The following is a 20,696-nucleotide window of genomic DNA, read 5'->3' as shown; positions in this document are numbered from 1 at the left end:
CACCAGACTACAGAGGAGAGAGTACAACTGTCTGACATAAGACCCAGCAGGTGGTACCAGTTCCGAGTGGCGGCCATTAATGTGCATGGAACAAGAGGCTTCACAGCACCCAGCAAGCACTTCCGCTCCTCTAAAGGTTTGTATTCATTTCCTCCATCTCACACTCATCTTGACTACACCTGGAATGCAACCCAATCTTCTTAATATTTTTGTTGTAGATTTTCAACTGGTGGGTTGTCTGCATTTAGTCATTAGCTTAAGGAATGGCCCAGATTTGACTGAAGTTATTACATAAATTAAAGATTAAGGATGCCATGATTCTTTATTTGCAAGGGGGTCTCAGAATTAAAGAACCTTCTCTTGTGTTCTTTCAGCACGGCTAGTATGAGAACTGAAGTTCTCCTGGCCACATGATACTGAATGTCAAACATGAAAGAATTGAGATCTCAACATATGTTGTTGCAAGTAGTTTCAATATTTGTTATTTTCATAGGGACTATATTCCTACCATTTGCTGGACAGACAGTATCACATAATTTTGTTGGTTGTGTTCAAGCAATTGTAGCACCAGTAATTTGACTTAGTTCTGCTTCTCTGTGCATGCCCTTCACATGGTCTCTGCCACCATAAATGTCAAGCAGACTTTTTATTCTGAAGAGGGAGAAGTGCTAGAAATTTCATGAACTCTACTAGAGACTGTTATTTCTATTTGCTTTTATATAAAAGGCACTCAGGTGGTGATGCGTGGCAGTATAAATCCCTAAGATAGACAGACTTTCTGTTCATTTCAGCAATAGGTGACACAAATCTTTAGTGATGTTAGATGCAGCACACTTCAAGAATCATATGCATTTCTATTTCTGTATGTGTTATGAACATCAACATTCTGAAGGTATCAGAACTCCAATAGAGAAGGTGGGAGCAAATATTCAGCATGTTACATGGAGAAATAATCAAGCAATTATGGTCACAGTAATCAGCTATTACTCTATGTCTCAGTGTGTACTTTTTTATTACTTGCCACTTTGACACTCACTGTGTACCACACAGGTAAACTGCTCAGTCCAGATCCTTCCTGGCCTCAGCTCAGCAGCTTTCAGCAGGCAACAGAAATAGCATCCCTTTCCCCAGTGAGATAAAAGAGTAAATGTAGAACTAACATGTAAAATACATGAAGAGTTCCTGAACAGGTTTAGTTTCAGGGATTGGAATAGAGCCTCTCTTCTGCATATTGTGGGCTAAACCTGATTAGAGAAATGAAGGGAAGAGGTGTGAGAAAATTGAGGAATGGAGATAGGGAAAAGGAAGATGTCTCATCTGTGATGGGAACTTTGGTAGGAATAATGGAAATACAGACACACTGTGAGGAATGGGAGAAAAAGCTTCCAAGGGGAGAGGAGGAGGAGAAATGTAATTTAAAAAAAGGAATGAAAGATAGATGGAAAAATGAGAGTCAATTGGGAAAACTAGGGAGAGGATGTCACGCTCCCATTTACCCCCATTGACTAATGTGCCTCTTGATGATGTCCCCCAAGCTGGAATTTGGCCCCTAGTCCAAAGTCAATAAATTCGCTGGCTTATCCCAACACAACCTACTACAAACTCTCAATTGTTATACTATTTTCTGAAGATGTATTAACTTGAATTGTAATTTTACAAAACATATTAGGAAGTTTAATAAAATGCTATGGGGGGGGGCATGTTAATTAATTTCTTTTCCGAATCCCTTTAGAGTAAATGGGACTTTTGCATGTATAACTCATGCAGTGTTTTACCAATGGACTCTGCAGTGTTATATATAATTTAAAGGTAGTTGTATAAAAGAAATAGCTGATGTGGGCCATTGCTGATGGACCTTTTAATTTTTGGACTTTGGTTTGGAATTAGTATAGTTTAATAAAGCCCAGCAGCTACCAACATGATCACAGTTAACAAAGACATGTACTATTGTTGGCAATTTTGGTAAATAAATCAGAGCGAAAGGGTATGAGGACAGAATGAATGCCTTATTACTGGTAAAGCTGGTCTCTGCCTGTCAGGATTGAAGCATATTGATAGATAGTTTTCAAAGCGACTGCCCATCCTCACCATTCTGTGAATAAATAAGGCTTCATTTTCTAGTTCTGGCACCTTTTGAGTTCACCAAGTTCACCCATAAAAAGTTTAAATTAAAAAATAACTAGAAGAAGACTTTTTTTTCTGTTTTTCTTTTAGCACAAACTGCTATGTGTCCTATAAGAGGAGAAGATATGTATTGGATACCTTGGATCTATAGATGCACACAGAGTCTATCGTGATAAGGCCTAGGTATACCTAGACAGATGGATAAACAGATAGATAATAGTCAAAAGTTCTCAATTAATTTAACTATTGAAAAAGTGATGTTATTCATGATAACTATTCTAAGGTCTTGATCCTTTGCAGGTGGCCCTTATGTGATTGAACATCCACTAACATGAGACTAAGGCCCAAGTTTTTGCCAGTATTGCAGTATAGGTTGGGGATGTATTGGGTTTTTTTTTCCCCAACATTTCTATACCAGCAATTTTTTTAGAATAGATGTAGTTATACTGTCATGAAAGTGCTAGTTTAGCTTATTTTACTTGTTGAACTGGTATAAGTTATACTGGCACATGCATTTTTTTGCTGGTATAACTTCATCTGTCATAGGATTTTTCTGTGTAGCTATAATGGAATAGTTGCACCAAAACACCTTTTCTAGTGTAGACTAGGTCTCAACGTCATGCCATCTCATCAAGGTGCAGATGTCTGTCAGTAGCAAACTACTAGTGATCTTGGTCTGTTTTCTGAAGTTTTTTTTTTCCTGGGGTAGCAAATGTAACAAGTTGACTTTTCTCTGAGTACATTCATGCTTCTTTATACCATACCTCAATTATTTGTTTGGATTTTGTTAGTCTGGACAAATATTCTGTCTGCCGGGATGCAATTTGAAGCTGTAATTGTGTAGAGATGTAACGTATTAATAATGAGGTTTTGGCTTTTGCACGGCATTTTCAGGCAGGATTTGTAGTAAGTTCTAACATGTTTCTTCACTCCATAGTGTGCTAGCCCCAGGAACATATGACCCTAAATACCCACATTGAAAATGACCACATTTTAGATAGTTGGAGCCTCCTATTTTCTGCAGCCTACCCATCTGCACCTCCACAGCACTTGCATATATAACCTACTATTACTGGTTGTTTTGTTGGCAGAAAGAGCCCTAAGAATTCTGTGACAAGGACAGCTAAAGCCTGGAGCAGTTTTTACATTCTGTTAAAGAATAAACTACAATAATTGGCATCTTTATAGCAGCAGAAAGTATAACCAACCTTGTTCAAAAGGTTATAGTAACCCTCACAAGTAACTATTTTCAAGGCTAAACTGCAGCCCTCAACAAAGAAATGTGAATTGCCATGCAAGCAGTAGAGAATAGTTAGTTGATCAACTCCATAGTCAAATGTATCTCTCTTCAGGAATTTATATAATTATTTTTCAGGCCTGCTGGCACTTTTTGTGGCTATGACAACATCTGTGCCACATTCACAAGTCCAGTAAGAAATATTTGAGGTTTCCCTCCACAAGAAAGACATATGTATAGGAGCATGGTCATATATAATAATAGTACCAATGCCAGAATCAGTGACAGAATTCATTATCTTGTGCCACTAAGAAATGGTCCAATATTTAATTTGTTGGATTAGCTGCAGAAAAAAACAAAACCCTATAGTCTTTGGCTATAGGATTGCCCAGTCTCCTCACATCTTGTCTAAATCAGCCTAAATCAACCCTGTATGTATGAAGTACCTGATGAGTATTAGTGGTTTTACATGGAGATGGAGAAGATTTATCAAGGACTGGATCTAGTGTTTCATTAAAGTCTCCAACTATAATAATAGGATGAAGGCCTATGTCATTTACACTCATGAAAATATTTGGGATCATCCTGGTTTGTCCGGTGGAGATTGGCAAAGATGATTTTAGAATTGTCAATTTCAGCCATGAGAACAGTAAATCTAACCACACTGTCAGATATTATCCTCAGAATATTAATATTAAACTTTCTATGTATTAGTATGACTACACCCTTAGCTTTAGAATAAAAGCAAACAAGAAACAGAGAGGCCTACCCAAGCTTTATTCAGTTTACAAGCTTCATGTTCTGTCAGATGTGTCTCCTGGAACATAGCAATGGCGTCATTCTCTTTTTTTAATCATTGAGTATTTTTTTCTCTTTTAACAGGGTTATTAAAATCCTTTAAATTCCAGGAGACACATTTAATTATCGGAGCCATCATTGTTAAAATATACTGGGTAAAATATAAGGTCACTTTGTGAATAAATGAAATAGCAAAATTTCCTGAGTGGCATACAGTTCTTGCATAGCTAAGCAGCAGAAGTTACATAATCCAGGGATAGGGTGTCACTTCCCAATAGCTATTCTACAAGAGTAGGAATGAAATTCCTAGCATGGGACAGTAACAGGCTGGTGGCAGAAAGAGAAATTAAATAAGTGAAATAACATGGAAAAGATAGTGGAGAGAGAAATACACATTTGTACCATACAATCAAAAAAGAAGAATCTGGGTAAATAGTCTAAAAACACACACGACACCCAGAGGGGGCTGCTGGATCAGGTGAAACTTGGAGATCCTCATAGCCCCTGGGGCCCCAAACATTACTATAGTAATCACTTATTACCAATAGAATCTTGATACATTAATCCATAAGGAAGCACCATCTAATAAAGCAATGATTTATATACATATATAAAACTAATGAAATGATAAATTTTACACCAAAGTTCCTTTCCCATGAGTTAAGGCAATAAGAAGTAAATTGATAATAACCCTTTAACTCTTCAACTCCAGAGAGAGAGGGAAAAAAACAAGAAAAAACAAGAACTAACATCAATATGAACCAGTGCCCATCAACTTTTTTAGAGCAGTCATATAAGATCTCAGAGAGCAATACATAAAATTCTGTATAATCGGATCATTCCATAGATGTCTCCTCTTGCAAGAAAAGAGCTTGCATTTTTCTGCCTCCTGAGGGGAACTGAATGATACTGTCTTCTCACCACTGTTAATATGGAGTGTTTTCATGTATTTAACAAAATACTTCAAGTCCATCTTCCCGGTCAATGGTTTTGTTTGGTTAAAAGCTGACCTCACTGCAACCACATCACAGGCATAATCGTGAAAGAGCAGTATTTTAATTGCTGGTTCTCCTCATAACAGCTCCTTTTTTTCTCCGGATTTCTGCAAAAAAAGCTCCTTAGTGGTAAACTTCATGAACTTCACAATCAATGCTCTAGGCCAACCACCTGGAGCTGACTGGGGGAAATGGCCTGGTGTGCCCCTTCTATATCAAACCAAAAATCTACTGGCAGATCCAACAGTTTAATAGTTTAGGGACAAATTTGGAAGGTTTACTTTTCTCTGTTCTCTTAGCGAATCCTGATGTTACATCATTGTGAGTGGCTTTCTAGATCCAATAGTTAGGTCTTAATAGTCCTGATATCATAACAGTTCTTCATAATCTGTAGTTTGTTCTCTCTGAAATTATCTTCTACTTCAGAAATTCGGTGTTCTGCTTCACCCATCCTTTTGGTTAGAGCTGTAGTGCACTCTGAATTTCAGTAACTGTGGCCTGTAGGGTGGAAGCAGTATCCATGGCCACCTGTGCTCCATCAGGTTCAGGCACCATTTTGTTTGTAGAAGGGAGGCAGGTAGATCTTCTCTTTTTTGGTGCCTTTTGAATATGGAGAAGATGACGTGGTGCTAGAGGGCATCTTGGAGGTTGCAATAGTTGGGCACAATATTACTTAGGGGCTTTAGGGGACCATGTTTGGGGATTCCCAGGGGGCCACTTCAGAGTTCAAGCAACCTGCATATACCTGGATCGCAGTGCCCTCTGGGGTCCTCCATCTTCTTGTTCTTGAAACACAAAACAAAACAAAAAATTGCTTATTCTATGAAGCATTCCAATGATAATGACCCTAAAACAGGGGTTCGTAGTTTGTTCAGGGTAAGCCCCAGCAGGCCGCAAGATGCTTTGTTTACCTGAGCGTGCACAGGTACGGCTGCTCGCAGCTCCCAGTGGCCTCAGTTCGCCATTCCTGGCCACTGGGAGCTGCGAGCGGCCATACCTGCACATGCTCTGGTAAACTAAGCGTCTCATGGCCCGCCAGGTGCTTACTCTGAATAAGCCGCAAGCCAAGTTTGGAAACCCCTGCCCTAGACCATTTTGAGTCTATTAGGTTTGATTTTATAACACACTGTAGTCTCTGCTGCCTTTATATTGTAAGGACTTGAGGACAGGAACTTGATAGTTAGGCATGAGCTCACTTATTTGTTTATGACACTATATAAATAATAAATAATATTTCTTATTGCACTCAGGTAATCAGTGACCTCATTGGAGATAACAACAATCATAAAATATTCAGAATGCTAAAAAGGAGCAGCTGTTTTTTGTGTGTGCTTGGGTTTTTTTTTCAGATGTGCTCCATGACTGTGTCTGCCTGGGGGCAGAAGATTGCAGAAAGCTACTTGTGCCCAAACCCAACTTGTGTGCATGTTCAGTTACCTGCTGAAAGGTGCTTGGTGCCAATGATATGACTTGTTAGTCAGTGACACAGTATGAAATTCACTTATACAGAAGTAACAAAAGTGCATTTGGGTCAGTGTTTTGAGGCTCCAGTTGTGTAGTATTAACCTAATCCAGCTTTGTATATAATGGAGGTTTAGTCTCTCAAGAACAGGGGTTGCAGTTAACCGGAGGGATCAACATTAAATATTGACATGTAATACATTTATTTTTCAAGCCTATTCCTAGACTAACGTGCTATTTTCCTAAGCAAAAAGAGGCCTTATAGGTCATCAAACACACACACAAACAGCCAAAACACTCCCTCTGCTAGAGGCTTTTGTCTTCCACATGAAGGCAGTTACTAGCATACACAGTATAAATTACCGAGAAAAAGGAAGCAGACAACATTGTTTTCACAGCACATTAGTACCATGCTGGATGTGATTTCATGCATACATTACTGAGTGTTAGTAAAACCAGAACAGACACCCACTCCCAGCAATAAAACTCTTTCTGTTGCTCCTATGAGACCAATGATTTTTATACTGTTGCACAGCTGGTTTATGTGTGCCATTTCCAATGGGCAAAACGGATCCTGCCGGCATATGCCTTGGAACTGTTTAATAGCTAGAAACTTGTCTGTGATGCGGCTTCAACAGTTTTGTAAAGACTTACAAGGTATAATATTTAAAAGATAGTGTTTGGTGATCCATTATATATATATGTGAAGTGAAAAAAGGTCCTAAATTAGAACCAAACTTGCTCTGATTATTACAATTCATAAGGATAATTCCAAGTTTTAGTGTCCTTTTTTCTCTATAACATGCAGTACAATTCATTTATTCATTATGCTCATTACACATTAAGCAGTTGCCAAGTTTTGACCAAGAAATGGTTGCATTTCGGTAATGGATGAAGTGATCCCACTGCATAGCTTGTATGTATTGATTTGCTAAGGTTGCAAAGTGCTTTTGGAGGTAAGGTGGTTTTCAACATAGTAAAGATAATTAATATAGCAATACATTTTTAAAAAAACTATTCAGAATATGGGGGAGGAGGTAGTTAAACAGCTAGGATTCCTCTTTTGGGGAATATGGGAACAAAGTTTTGCATGTGAAGGCAGAGTAACCAGCAACACAGGAATTGAACTCCTTTGGGTATACACAGACCAGATATGGTGCAGACAAATGCAGTATTTGCCCAATGTGCTGTGACGGTGACCTCAACCTTGACCTAATGAAGCTATCATTTCTAGGGGTGAGAAGTGATTTACGTGTCATGTTGCTTAGCCCAGAACTATTTCCAGATCGAGGACAGGTCTGTGTGCCAAATTCAAGTATATATGATGATTTTTTTTTTACTTGAATTACAGTACTCACCACAAAGGAAAGAGTTGCAAACACCGATGTCAGTTTTTCTGCAACCAAAAGGTTTGATTGTGCCCTTAGCTAAGTACATGCTTATGCAACAACAGTAATACAAATATGCATTTGAGAAACTCCAAAACTGGAATTATAAAATAGTGTCATCTTCCAAAGAGGTATCAAGACAAATGCACCTATCTAATTTATATTTTAAGTGATCAGTAAAAGGGGTTAATGAAGTGTAACTATAAGGTAACAGGTAGGGTGACTATATGTCCCAATTTGGCCATGACAGTCCCTTTTTTAAGTCCTGTCCTGGCCGTCCCAACTTTTTTGGCAAAACTGGGCATTTGTACCACTTGCTCTTGCCAACTGATCATCAGTTGGCAAGAGCAAACTGGACAAATCCACAGTTTTGGCAAAAAAGTGGGGTGTGACCCCTAGCAGGGCACACAGGAATGTGTGGGGGAGGGAGGGGCAAGCGGCAATGCCAGCCCTGCGCGAGAGGGAGGGCTTGGGAGAGCAGCTTGGGCCGTGCTGGCCCCATGCAGGCGGGTGGCTGGGGGGGAGGGGGCTTGGGTCAGTCCAGCATGTTTGGAGGAGAAGGGAGTGGTGGGCCAGCCCCAGCCGGTGTCCCGTTTACCCTTTGGGAAAATATGGTTACCCTTGTAACAGGTTAGCATCATAGTCACATTAATCAGTATTTTCTTTCTGTAGAACTATATAAGCTTTTGCATTATTTTGATACAAAATTTCTTTGCCACTAGTATTTGCCTTGATGTACAAACCATGATATGACTTGTCAGCACCTGGTAGAAGCATAACATTTGGATTCAATAATGCAATAGTAAAAGAGAGAATACGAAAAAAGGTGTTATCAGATAATTGGGGAACACATTATTAGGGAAGAACACTTTGGTGAGGCTATTACAATGTTAGTTCTGTATTTGATATTTAAGAAATTTGTTTTACCTGACACTATCTGTGTTCACAGTACACTATGTCTGGCTTACCCTCTATTGGTTGTCACTTGTGACTTTTGTCTGTGAAATAAAAACCTTTTAAATCACAGAAAAGCCGGAGATTCCCAAATATTTGGACTTTTAGGGTGGTAGTTTTGTCAGTTGTTGTGGTGATGAGTGTCATAGAAATGTCTATAAATAAAATTAGGTACCAGTATTTGCATGTAAAGACATTAGACAAAGTAATGATATGTTAGCTTTAAATAAAATGGAACAGATCCTCCGCTGGCAAAATTGTCATAATTCCATTGATTTCAGTAGACTCCATTGACTTAAATGGAGGTATGGCAATTTATAACAGCTGAAGTTCTGTACCTACATCATAATCTCAGGAAATATTCCCCACCTCCAGGCAATATTTTCTTGCTACTGTCCAAACAGACAGTATTCATATTGCCTTCAGCCTGCTAATCTGTCTTCACAGGATTTATTCTGATATTCCAAATTTTTAAGCAACTTCAAACAGTGCTATATTTTTAAAAAATCACTAGTCTAGAGAATTTTTACCTCTTTCACCCTCAAATGTGAAATTTCTCCCCCCAAAAGTCCAAGGACCAGGATGATAAAAATAATAATAAAAAAAATTGTGGTGACATTTTTCAGACCACAAAATAGGTACACAAAAGAGAATACTTGGAAAAAATATGTGGTGTTGTCACTACTGCTGGCATGTGACTCAGCAGGAGTCACATGAAAAGAAAAGAAGAATGTTTTCCAGGAATGTAGGACCAGATCCTCAGAGGAATTTAGGCACCTAAATGAAGTTAGGATCTAGGCCTTAGCGTTCTGAATGAGTTTTTCATGGAACTCTGAAGAATGGTGTTAACATTCCATTTCAGCAAAAGAACAGCTCTGGTAGCATCTATTCCCATTCACCTCTTAACTTCTTACCAAACGTTTTTCATCACACTGCATGTTTGTTCAGCTGGTCTGTTGGTTTCTGGTAAAGCCAGAGCAAATGTTGTTTGGTATAGCAATGTCTTTCACCAACATTTTGTAGTTATAAAAAATACTCTGGGTGAAAACCTGACCCTGTGATTCAATGGGAGTTTTGCCTTTAGCTTCAGTGGGCCAGGATTTCACCCCATATGTTTTCATTGATTAAATTAAAAAATAGGGACATTTCAGGTTTCCTGAAAGTTTCCAGGACACTGGGAGGTATCATATGAAAAAGGACATACAGTCACTTTACAGGATGGGTACTAGGAACTTTTCTATACATAAAAATATCCACTACCTGCAGTCCCACCAGGCTAAAAGCAGAAGCTTTATCTAGTTGGGAAGGGGAGAGTCCCAGCTTCAAAGGGACACACAGCACTTGTTTCTAGCCCTTAATAAGCTGGAGATAACAGATTTTAAAGTTGTCAGAGTTATGCATCTAGAGAAGCTATTTCAGTTCATTTTTAGATGTTTTTATGAGCTCCCTGAGCCCTCTACAATTGCACTATAAAAATGAAGCCATCCATCTTAATAGGTGAAGGGATAAAAAATAGTCTCAATAACTTATTTTTTGTATCCTTCCACCTGCAAAGACATACTATGTAAAATACCCTTAAAATAATTCTTCTGTAACATATACATAATAGTGTCACCTGGTTTACTTGACGCTCACATGAGATGACCTGTATAATTCACCTATGGCTTTGCTGTGATGGGCAAGATGATGATGATGATGATGATGATGTTGATTTATTGGCATTATCATAGTGCCTTGAAGCACATCCAGCACTCATACCGATAAAACATTTATTGCTTCTCACACTATCATACAATATACAAAATATGTAAAATAAATCGCTAAAACTTTAAGTCAGTCAAAGATTTGTCATTAGTAACAAATTCAGAAGTTGGCCCATAGCACTCAAATCATGAAACATATATTTATGAACCATATCTTTTTAACTGATCTCAATAAATTTCCTTGTGATATGACAGTTGTCATGTACAGATTGTTTTAACATATGTAGAAAGTAGACGATAAATTATAATAGAGCACAGTCCCCGACATTAGTTTAAGATTAACTAGGGAAATACATCACTCATAGTTGTTCTCCCAATATACATAGCTAGATTAATTATGTACTTAAGACTGAGGCAGTGGATTCTTCACAGTTATGGAAGTGACTATAAGGGCAACACTTCACCTGGGGGAAAATAGGAAACTGGTTTCCAAGAAAACTGAAAGATTTAGAGCAAGTGTGAAGAAGTGAGGAATCCTCATTACTAGGGAAAGTCAGATTGAATTGCCCGAGTCCAATAAGTCAAGCATACTTGGTAATTTTTATGACCAAAAATGAGGTTGAGCGGAATATTTGAGGAACAGGAGCAGCCATTATTATTTTAAATTCCTGTTTAGTGACAGTAATAAGCCATTCATTATTTCACATCTGCTAATCTTTAAATAGGAAATGCTGTTCTTATTAACTGTGATCATGTCAGTTTGCATCCCCTAAGTGATGGAATTTTTCAGTGAGACCATTTATCCTGGGGATTATCTGACGAACTTTCTGTGCCTGGAAAGTTCATTTAACAGCTCATTTACCATTATAAAACACTCAGGTGAATCATGCAGTAAATGAATGTCTGGTGTCCCTTGTATACACCTCCAGCTTTATTTCTGCTAATAAGTGATGATTCATTAGGCCTACAGTTCACGTGCAAAATGAGTCTTTTCAACCATATTACTTTGTTTGTTATAAGCTAGTAATATACCTTGACATTTGGCAAAATGTGTTATTCTAGCTGATATACTTTTAAATTTAAGTGTAAATCTTTCTTGTTTCACTGCTTTCCTCTGGATCAAGAACTTCTCTTTTACAATTCCATAGTGTTTTGATGCTGATGATGTTGGGCTAGAACAAGCATAAAAAATGAAGACAAATTGTCTTGTTGTACTAAAGAGCTTTCCATTTAAAATATTGGCCAAATTCACTCTTTGTATGAGTCAATTGTCTTCATTGTGATGTTGTTTACCTTAATTTAGTCCCCTTGTGCCTATGCATTATGATATAGTCTTTAATTACATGCTCACACACTATTTTTCTCTCAGGATCTCTGCCACATTCAGTGCACAGGATGGACCTGCTCTGGAGATGAATTGGGGTGTGTAGTAAAGGAAGTTGTTGTGTGTAGGACCCCAGCTAGGGTGATCAGATGCCCCGTTTTTAAAGGGACAGTCCCATATTTAAGCCCTCCTGCAGGTGTCCCTACTTTTTCTTAAAAATGGGCAAATTGTCCTGTATTTTCAGTGCCCTCCTCACCCATCAGTACTGGCGGGTCCTGCTGCTGTCCTGATCCCTGCTCACCAGTCGCCTGCCCACCAGCGGTGTGTGTGGGGGTCCAGTGGCTGATGAGGGGGTGGCTGTGTAGGCTTGTGGTGGGGTGAAGATGCAGTGCTCAGGGCCGGCCGCTCCCCCTGCTGATCCGTCAGCACAGTCCCCGCTGTGTGCTGACTCTTGGCCTGCAGGGCCCTGCCCCGCATCCCGTTTCTGGCTGGCCCAGCACCCCGGGAAAACCCAAGACCCTCTGGCCTGGGGCGCTGGCCAGGAGGAGCCGAGCCCTGCATGTGCCAAAGCCCCTGCACAGCACTGGCACGGGGAAGCCTATCCGCTCCTCAGCTAAGCTCTGGAGGGGCAGGGGGAAGCGATTTCCAGCCTGTTCACGTCCTGAACCTGCAGGCTCCACAGCAACCCCTGGGTCAGGGGCTTAGCACCCTATTCATCCATCCTCTCCACCCCCCCCCCCCACACACACTGGGTCCTGACCCCAGGGAGCATGGGGCTGCTCCATCCCCTAGGCAACTTCCCTTCCTGAGCCAACTCTCTAACTGAGTTTGCTGAAGCCCCTGCAGTCAGGTTCCCTGGGCCCTGGTGCACAATGCATCCTTAGGGCTTAACCCCTTCCTGCCTGCGTTGTAGCTGGGGGACAGGAAGCGGCTGGGTTGTCGGTGGCCAGCAACAGCCTGGAGGTGTTAGCTGCCTTTCGACACTCTGCGGGCAGGAAGGGACAAACTGCTTCCAGCCACGGGATGTGTGGAGAAGAGATGAACTCTGCAAAGACACGGGCCAGGTCATCCTTTCCTCACCTACTCCTCCCTTGAGGCTGGAAACAGCTCACACCCCTTCCTTCCCGCACAGTGCCGAAAGGCTGCTGCTGCAGGCCACATTCTTACCCTGAGTGCCCCCCTACCCTCCCAACACGTGTTGCCTCAGGAAAATGCGGTGCCAGGTATCCAGAGAGCTGGGTCTATCCCAGGAGCCCAGCCAGGCATGTAGGGAAGAGAGCGCTTGGCAGGAAGGGTTTAGTCGATTGGTCACCCCCCCTGTGTGAGAGAGGGGTACAGGAGTGTGTGTGTGTCATCCCTCCCCATGTGAACCCTAAAGCTTTAAAGAAGTTAAATAAAAAGAATCCAACTATGCAGTATTTCTTTTTAAGAGGGGCTCTGTCAACTTCATGTTAATTTTAATGTTTGTACTGCATAGTTCTGATTGATTGCCGTTGAACTTGCTTGAATATGAGTAAGTTTACCTGGTGTCCCATATTCAGTACTGGGAAATATTGTCATCCTAACCCCAGCCTCATTTCTTGCAGAAGTTGGGAAGTGTGTAGTGAATGAGACAGGATTGTAAGAAGAAAAAGGAGGGTCTTCTGGTTAAGGGAGCTGATTGCTGCTCTGGTGAATTGGATTTTATCCTAGCCTCTGCCTCAGAGTTCCTAGGTGATGCAGGACACCAAACTTTTCACAGATGGTTACTAATTATGTGTTCCTCATTTTCTGGCTGCCTGACTTCAGACCCTGGGGTCTGGTTTACAGAAGTGCTGAGCATTCACAGCTGCAAATGAAGTCAATGGGAGTTGTGTTTTGAAGTTATAAGTTACTATGTGATGCTAAATACTCTGGAAAAATAGTTCATAGTTCAATACAAAATGTCCCAGGATATGTTTGTTGGGGGACAGTTCTAAATGGCAGCTTAATTTTTTTATTTGCAGCAAAATGTAGAGGTCTAAGTATCTGATTGTGAACCCTGGTAGCAAGGAGTAGGCATGACTGTGCGGTGCTGATGACTGGGAGAGCAGCCTGAGGCAGAAGCCTCCAGCTGGCATGATATTCCAGGCACGACTGAATCTCCATTAGACAAAACTTAAAGAAGAGAATGACCTGGAGTCATTCTCATTTTTGCCCAGGAGACCCCGGCCGACCTCACCAAGGCCAGCCAAGAGCACCCATGGCAGCAGCAGATGGGAATGACAGTGGATACCAGTCCTACTGTACTGTCTGCCGTCTGCAAGGCAAGGCAAGGCAAGGGGATGCTGCTGTGTAGCACTGCAGCACAGCGTCTGCCAGCAGCATCCAGTAGACATACGGTGACATTGAAAAAAGGCGAGAAACAATTTTTTCCCTTTGCTTTCATGGGGGAGGGTGGACGGGGGGGACACGCTGATGACATATACCCTGAACCACCCGCGACAATGTTTTTGACCCTTCAGGCTTTGGGAGCTCAGCCCAAAATTCAAATGGTTTTCGGAGAGTGCGGGAACTATGGGATAGCTACAGTCGTCAGTTGCCCCTCCCTCCATGAGCATCCATTTGATTCTTTGGCTTTCTGGTATGCTTGTCTCAGCTCCTTAAGTTTCACGCAGCACTGTGTTGAGTCCCTGTTGTGGCCTCTGTCCATCATAGCCTTGGATATTTTTTCAAATGTTTTGTCATTTCGTCTTTTGGAATGGAGTTCTGATAGAACAGATTCATTTCCCCATACAGAGATCAGATTCAGTATCTCCCATACAGTCCATGCTGGAGCCCTTTTTTGATTCTGGGACTGCATGGTCACTTGTGCTGATCAGCACTCCACGCTGGGCAAACAGGAAATAAAATTCAAAAGTTCGCGGGGCTTTTCCTGTCTATCTGGCCAGAGCATCCGAGTTCAGATTGCTGTCCACAGCGGTCATAATAGTGCACTGTGGGATAGTTCCCTGAGGCCAATACTATCGAATTGCGGCCACACTAACCCTAATTCAAAATGGCAATGTCGATTTCAGCGCTACTCCCCTCGTTGGGGAGGAGTACAGAAATAGATTTTAAGAGCCCTTTATATTGAAGTAAAGGGCTTCGTTGTGTGGATGGGTGCAGGGTTAATTCGATTTAACACTGCTAAATTCAAGATAAACTCGTAGTGTAGACCAGACCTTAGAAACATCTGGACCATTTAGGCTGAAATTTTGCAAAACTATTCAGCCTGAGGCAGACACTTGACAAGGAAAATTTCAGCCCAAACACTTATATTTTGGGAAAGTTAGAAGCAATTAAAAAGTAGGATCTTATAATGGGAAGTGTTAGGCAACCTTAATAAGCAGTGCTACCAGCCCCACCTGTAGTATAGGGTCTCATAATCAGGACTGCCTCCTAATTCTCTTCTGGGCTCTGTCACTGACTTGCTGGTGTATGCCATAGTTTGCCACTCTGTCCATGCCATACTGTCCTAGCTGCAGACAGCAGAACTGCCCAAGCTGGACGCCTCCTCTGCCTGAAAGAGGGGTCAGTGTTGGTAGGACATGCTTTGAGAGAGTCCTCAGCTTTTGAATTCACTCTCCTGCATGGTGAGGAATAGTCCATATGTTGACCTTGAGGTAAATCTTGAGGCATGCCATATTTACTCAGGCTTTACTCTCTCTCCTGGAGAAAAAGGAATGTGATAAAGGCTGACAGTATTGTAAGGATGTTATAGTTATTTCTGTGGTTATTTTTGGGTTTGGGGGAGGCTGTTTTTTAGCTGTATTTTTCAAAATGGTCTTTTTGTTTTAAATTATTTAAATTATTTGTATTACAAATCCAAATAAATCTATCAAATGGCTAGAATAGTACTTCCCTACCTCAAAGTGTTGTGAGACTTAATTTATATTCACAAAGCTCTTTGAGATCCTTGAATAAAGATAGTATTGCTGCCTAGATTTTAAGGTGATAGGCACATTAGAATTGTGTTGGCTATATAAATCATTAAGGTGATTCATGGGTCCACAAATACAGAGGCAGTTGCAGGATCCACATTACTTACCAGAAATTAAAATAGTATGCCTTGTAAGATGCAAGGATTCGTTCCTTGATCTTATTTATTTGAAATAGAATGCATAGATTGGAATGATGAGCATGTATAGTATGATTAGCTGCAGGAAAGGAAGAGAGATGTTTCTTTGTTATTTTTATTCTAAGGAAATGCTCAAATACTATGGCGTTGAGCACTGATATCAGAACCTTGAAGGATGGACAGATAGATAGGGACATACATAGATTTTATCTCCTGAGATTCTCTTAGGATACTGAAGAGAAAAATTCAGTGTTTTACTCTCCATTCCTGGAAGGAAGTTAATTTTTCTCTTGGACATTTTTGTTTTATACAGTTCCTTACATGTGTTTTGTATCTCAGCCAGAAGTAAAACCCGTAATTTAATACTTTTTTTTACTGAATATCATAATAAATGTTGAACAATACTTGCAGAATAATGGCACAACTAAACCTAATCCCAGAATGTACGTTTGAAAAGAGTTTGGATTCCAAGTGGTATAATTTACAAAAGTTGATGAAACATATTCAGTTGTTTCTTAAGAATGAAGCAAACTTTGATGATGATAGCTGGTGTTATGAGTTCAGCAGTTAAATCTGTAGAATAGTTACTGAGAAAGGTCATCTTTACTTAATCCATATTACTTCATATTCTTGGGTTTTTGTGTTTTGTTTTTTACTCCAGACCCATCTGCTCCACCAGCCCCAGCTAATCTCAGAATTGCCAACTCCACTACAAATAGTGATGGAAGTGTAAATGTAAGGATTATTTGGGATCTCCCAGAAGAACCTGATATCCCAGTTCATCACTACAAAGTCTTCTGGAGCTGGACAGTCAGCAGCAAGTCTGTCATCCCAGCTAAGAAGAAAAGAAGGAAGACTACTGATGGGGTAAGGAGTAAACTGGAAAATGAGGCACAAATGCTCCTACTCAGTCATGGCATATTAAAAAACAAAATTGTGCTGTACCAAATAAATGTGAAATTACATAAATAAATAGGATGGAAAGATGTATTCCTTTTAATTTTCAAGATCACTCTGATAGTTTTATAGCTAGTTTTGCTTTTAGAAATAAGCATTGCTATTGTTCTTTAGATGCTCATTGAAGTCAAAGGGAGGAGCAAGTGCTGATTGACAATAGAATTGAACCATATATACAGATGGAAATATTTCCAAGTGTCTAAATCCAGATAAACTGGAATCTATTGTAGATGTACAATTAATATATAACACTAATTATTTCTCTAACGTAAGGCTTATTTTACTGAAAGCCTCTGAATGTTGGAATGCTCATTTAATAAAATGTCATCTATAGCATAGTTCTTTCATTATATCAAGGGATCTCTGATATGTTTGCTCATATCAGAGTCATTTCTGATGGATTAGTTACCATGTAGGTCCAAGATAATAACAAAATCCTTCTTAAATAATCCTACTGTACCAATGCACTGAAATATTTCCATTGGAGAAGATTGTCAGCTTCTGAATTGATATGTAACACATTGGTTTAATGAAAAACTAGCTGCCGTGATCCCTTTAGGCACTTTGCATTTTCTTTTTATAATAGCTTAATAGGTAATAGAAATAGAAACAATTAAAGGCCATGGGCCAGATTCTTGTCTTAGTTACATTAAGAGCAATATACTAGCAATATATTACAGTCCTGATTCTCCACTACATCTGAGAACGTAGTGCAGAGTGTTGGGCCACAAGGAGGTGATTTCAGCTCTCTGATCCTCAGCCACCTGGCCCTAGTGGAAGTGAGAGCAGCAGGGGGCCTATTCTAATTTCCACTATGACAGAGGATCAGGCATAATGGAGCTCTGTTCCCTGGAATCACTCCCTGGAACGCCATTGACACATGCCCCAGTCCCCTCACACTGCAGATTGGGGGGCACCAGAGTTCCACCAGCAGAGAGTTCCTCTATGCAAGAGCAGTTCACTAGCTATTTCTAGCCATGTTTCACATGACATAAAGTGGACTTAGTGGACCAGAGACTCTGGTTTTATGTGTTGTTCTTCAATTCAAAGCCCCATGGTAGAAACACCTAGAAAGGGAGGGTAGCATTCCGGGGTATCTCTGCTGTCTTAGAACCACTGTGTATTCTACTGGGTGACACAGGAGTAGAGCTGGCATATAAAAGGCAGGTAGTGAAGTCTGCAGTTCCCAGGTAAAGTACTATAGGTCAGAGGTCTTCAACCAAAGAGGCCCCAATCCCATGGATCCCTAGCCAGGTATGTAGTGAGGCTGTCCTTTAAATCACAAAATGAAGGAAATTCAAAACAGAATTGGATCCTTAGTGTTATTTTAATTAAAACCACTTTGGATGTATGAGTAGGAAGCATATTACATCAAGATGTTTTAAGAACGGATAATAAATAATACTTTGCTCTTATATAGCACTTTTCATCAGTAGATCTGAAAGCACTTTACAAAGGATTAAATATCATTATCTCAGTTTTCCATCATACAAGGTGACATGTTTTTGTTAGTAGATCCATGTTCTGGCCATGAGATATGTTCACAGCTATCACTGAAGCCTATGACAACCAAGCACATTCATCCAAAAGCAGAGATTAGCCCCTACAATACCTCTGCAGAGAGGTATCTTATTGTGCTTTGTTCTTTTACAGCATACTGTGAAAGCTATAAAGTGATAGTATTAAAGGGGAAAATTCCCTGATGGAACTCCACTGAAGTCAGTTCTAATCAATGACCCATTAAATATTAGAACAACTTTTCTAAAAAACAAAATTGCACATTTCCAGGGATGGAGAGATGTATTCCTCTGATTTAATAAGATCACTCTGAAACTTTTTAACCAATTTTGCTTTTAGAAGTGATCCAGTCCCTGCTTTTATGATTATATCTATATGAAGTCAGTGGAGTTGCCAGCAGAGAATTTGTCCTACAGTATTTAAAAATGAAGAATGTCACCACATGAACTGGGAAAATCAAGAGGCTTAATCAATTTTATATCAATCTCTGAACAAACCAAGTAATGATTGTTAATTTGCAGTACTTTTAGTTACTACTAACGTACTATTTGGTGTTAAATATAGACTCATAGACTTTAAGGTCAGAAGGGACCATTATGATCATCTAAATATGACACTGCATGGTTGAAATGACACTGCTAGTTGACATAAGAAAGCTAGAGAAGTAACAAGGAATTCAGAATAAAAACACAGAGTAAAATTTGTGCCTGACAAAATATACAATGGGTGCATTTTTAGGAATAAGTCTATAAATAAATGCAAAGAATTCACAAAGGCTGTCTCTTGTTTGCAGTCTTATGGGAATTGCTCTACTTTGCGGATTGTTAACTAGAGAATGAAAATCTAGTTTATGTGCCTCTCCATGCGGTGACATTGGAGAACTGAATTGTTGTTGGGTTTTTTGTTTGTTTCTTTTTTCTATAACAAAGATGAAAAGCACTCTTGTTGGTATTTTAACAACAGAAGCAAATAGAAAAATATTGTTCAATACACTGCACAGTATGTTCTATCTGTCCTCAGACTAGCTGTCTCTAGACAAAGCTTCCTGTTGCTTAGCTAATTGAGTCTGTCCAGGAGCTGGGAAACACAAAGTTTAGATTTCACTGGCCAAATTCTTTTTGGCACCAGAAAAAACTTGTTATACATATAAAAAGAAATTTAGTCTTGGCTTAAACAGCTGATGCCTGTATTTACTAAAGACAGGAAAGTTCTGTAGACATCACTAAGTTTAGCATTTTAAAAACAACACAGCAAAACAGAGTCCAAATGAAAGAAAGCATGAAATAAAAATCAAAGAAGAAAGCAAGTTGAGTTCTGGTGAAATTTATAAATAATTCTTTCTCATTCCAACAAGAGTTTTGTGTGCCTAAGACAATAGGCCTGCTTTTAATTTAATGAGAGCCAGTATTTCAGTAATACCATAACTGTTTTGTGTGTATATTCTCTTTTATGATAGTCCCAAAATTATGTGGTCCTGGAAGGACTGCAACCCAACAGCAACTACATGGTGGAACTGCAAGCAGTAACATACTGGGGACAAGTACGACTAAAAAGCACCAAGGTTTCTCTCTATTTCAGCTCAACTCAAACAACTATTAATAGTAAGTAATTGCATCCAATTCCTCTTATGCTCTGTTTTAACTGATGATTTCTCTGATTTAAAAAAAACCCCATCTATTATAGGTGGCTGTATAATAGCATGCCTCTGTGGTCTTGGTCAGGTCACTTAACTTTTCTGTCTTTGTTTCCTCATCTGTAAATTGGGGCTATAAATCTTATCTACCTCACCTGTTTTGAAAATTACTTAAAAAAATAAACATGTTAAACGTGCATATTTGCAGGATCAGGGTCATAATATTATATTAGTGCTAAAATTCCCCCAAATACACATTAAACTTCCCAATAAATAGAGCAGAAGCAAATCCCAGACCACTGGCTTAATGGTACAATCTTCCCTTGCAAAAGTTTTTAAAATGTTGACAACTTCAAGTAGCCCATAAATTCAGATCTTAGTCCAAATTTATATATCCTGTGGATTCGGACAAAGGATTTATTCTCCTACTAGGATCTTAAAATATAAAACTGTATGTCCCTGGTTGACAAGAAGTTAATCACAATCTTGTATCACATGCACAGCACCTACCTTCAAGATGAAGTCT

The 20,696-nt window shown here is 39.7% G+C and overlaps 1 protein-coding gene across 1 annotated transcript in view; it reads left to right on the top strand.

Moving 5' to 3' along the window:
• ANOS1 (anosmin 1) overlaps window positions 1–20,696 on the top strand; it is a 177,755-nt gene that overhangs the window by 119,761 nt on the left and 37,298 nt on the right. Inside the window, exons 6-8 of the mRNA XM_039520579.1 lie at window positions 7–136; window positions 16,724–16,929; window positions 19,994–20,138. Of these exons, the coding sequence (XP_039376513.1) occupies window positions 7–136; window positions 16,724–16,929; window positions 19,994–20,138 (481 nt within the window). The remainder of the gene's footprint in view (window positions 1–6; window positions 137–16,723; window positions 16,930–19,993; window positions 20,139–20,696) is intronic.

The sequence above is a fragment of the Mauremys reevesii genome, linkage group 1 (genome assembly GCF_016161935.1).
Source record: "Mauremys reevesii isolate NIE-2019 linkage group 1, ASM1616193v1, whole genome shotgun sequence".
Classification (NCBI taxonomy): domain Eukaryota; kingdom Metazoa; phylum Chordata; order Testudines; family Geoemydidae; genus Mauremys; species Mauremys reevesii.
The sequence above is the reverse complement of the archived record's forward strand: the minus strand, read 5'-3'. Positions and strand labels throughout refer to the sequence as shown.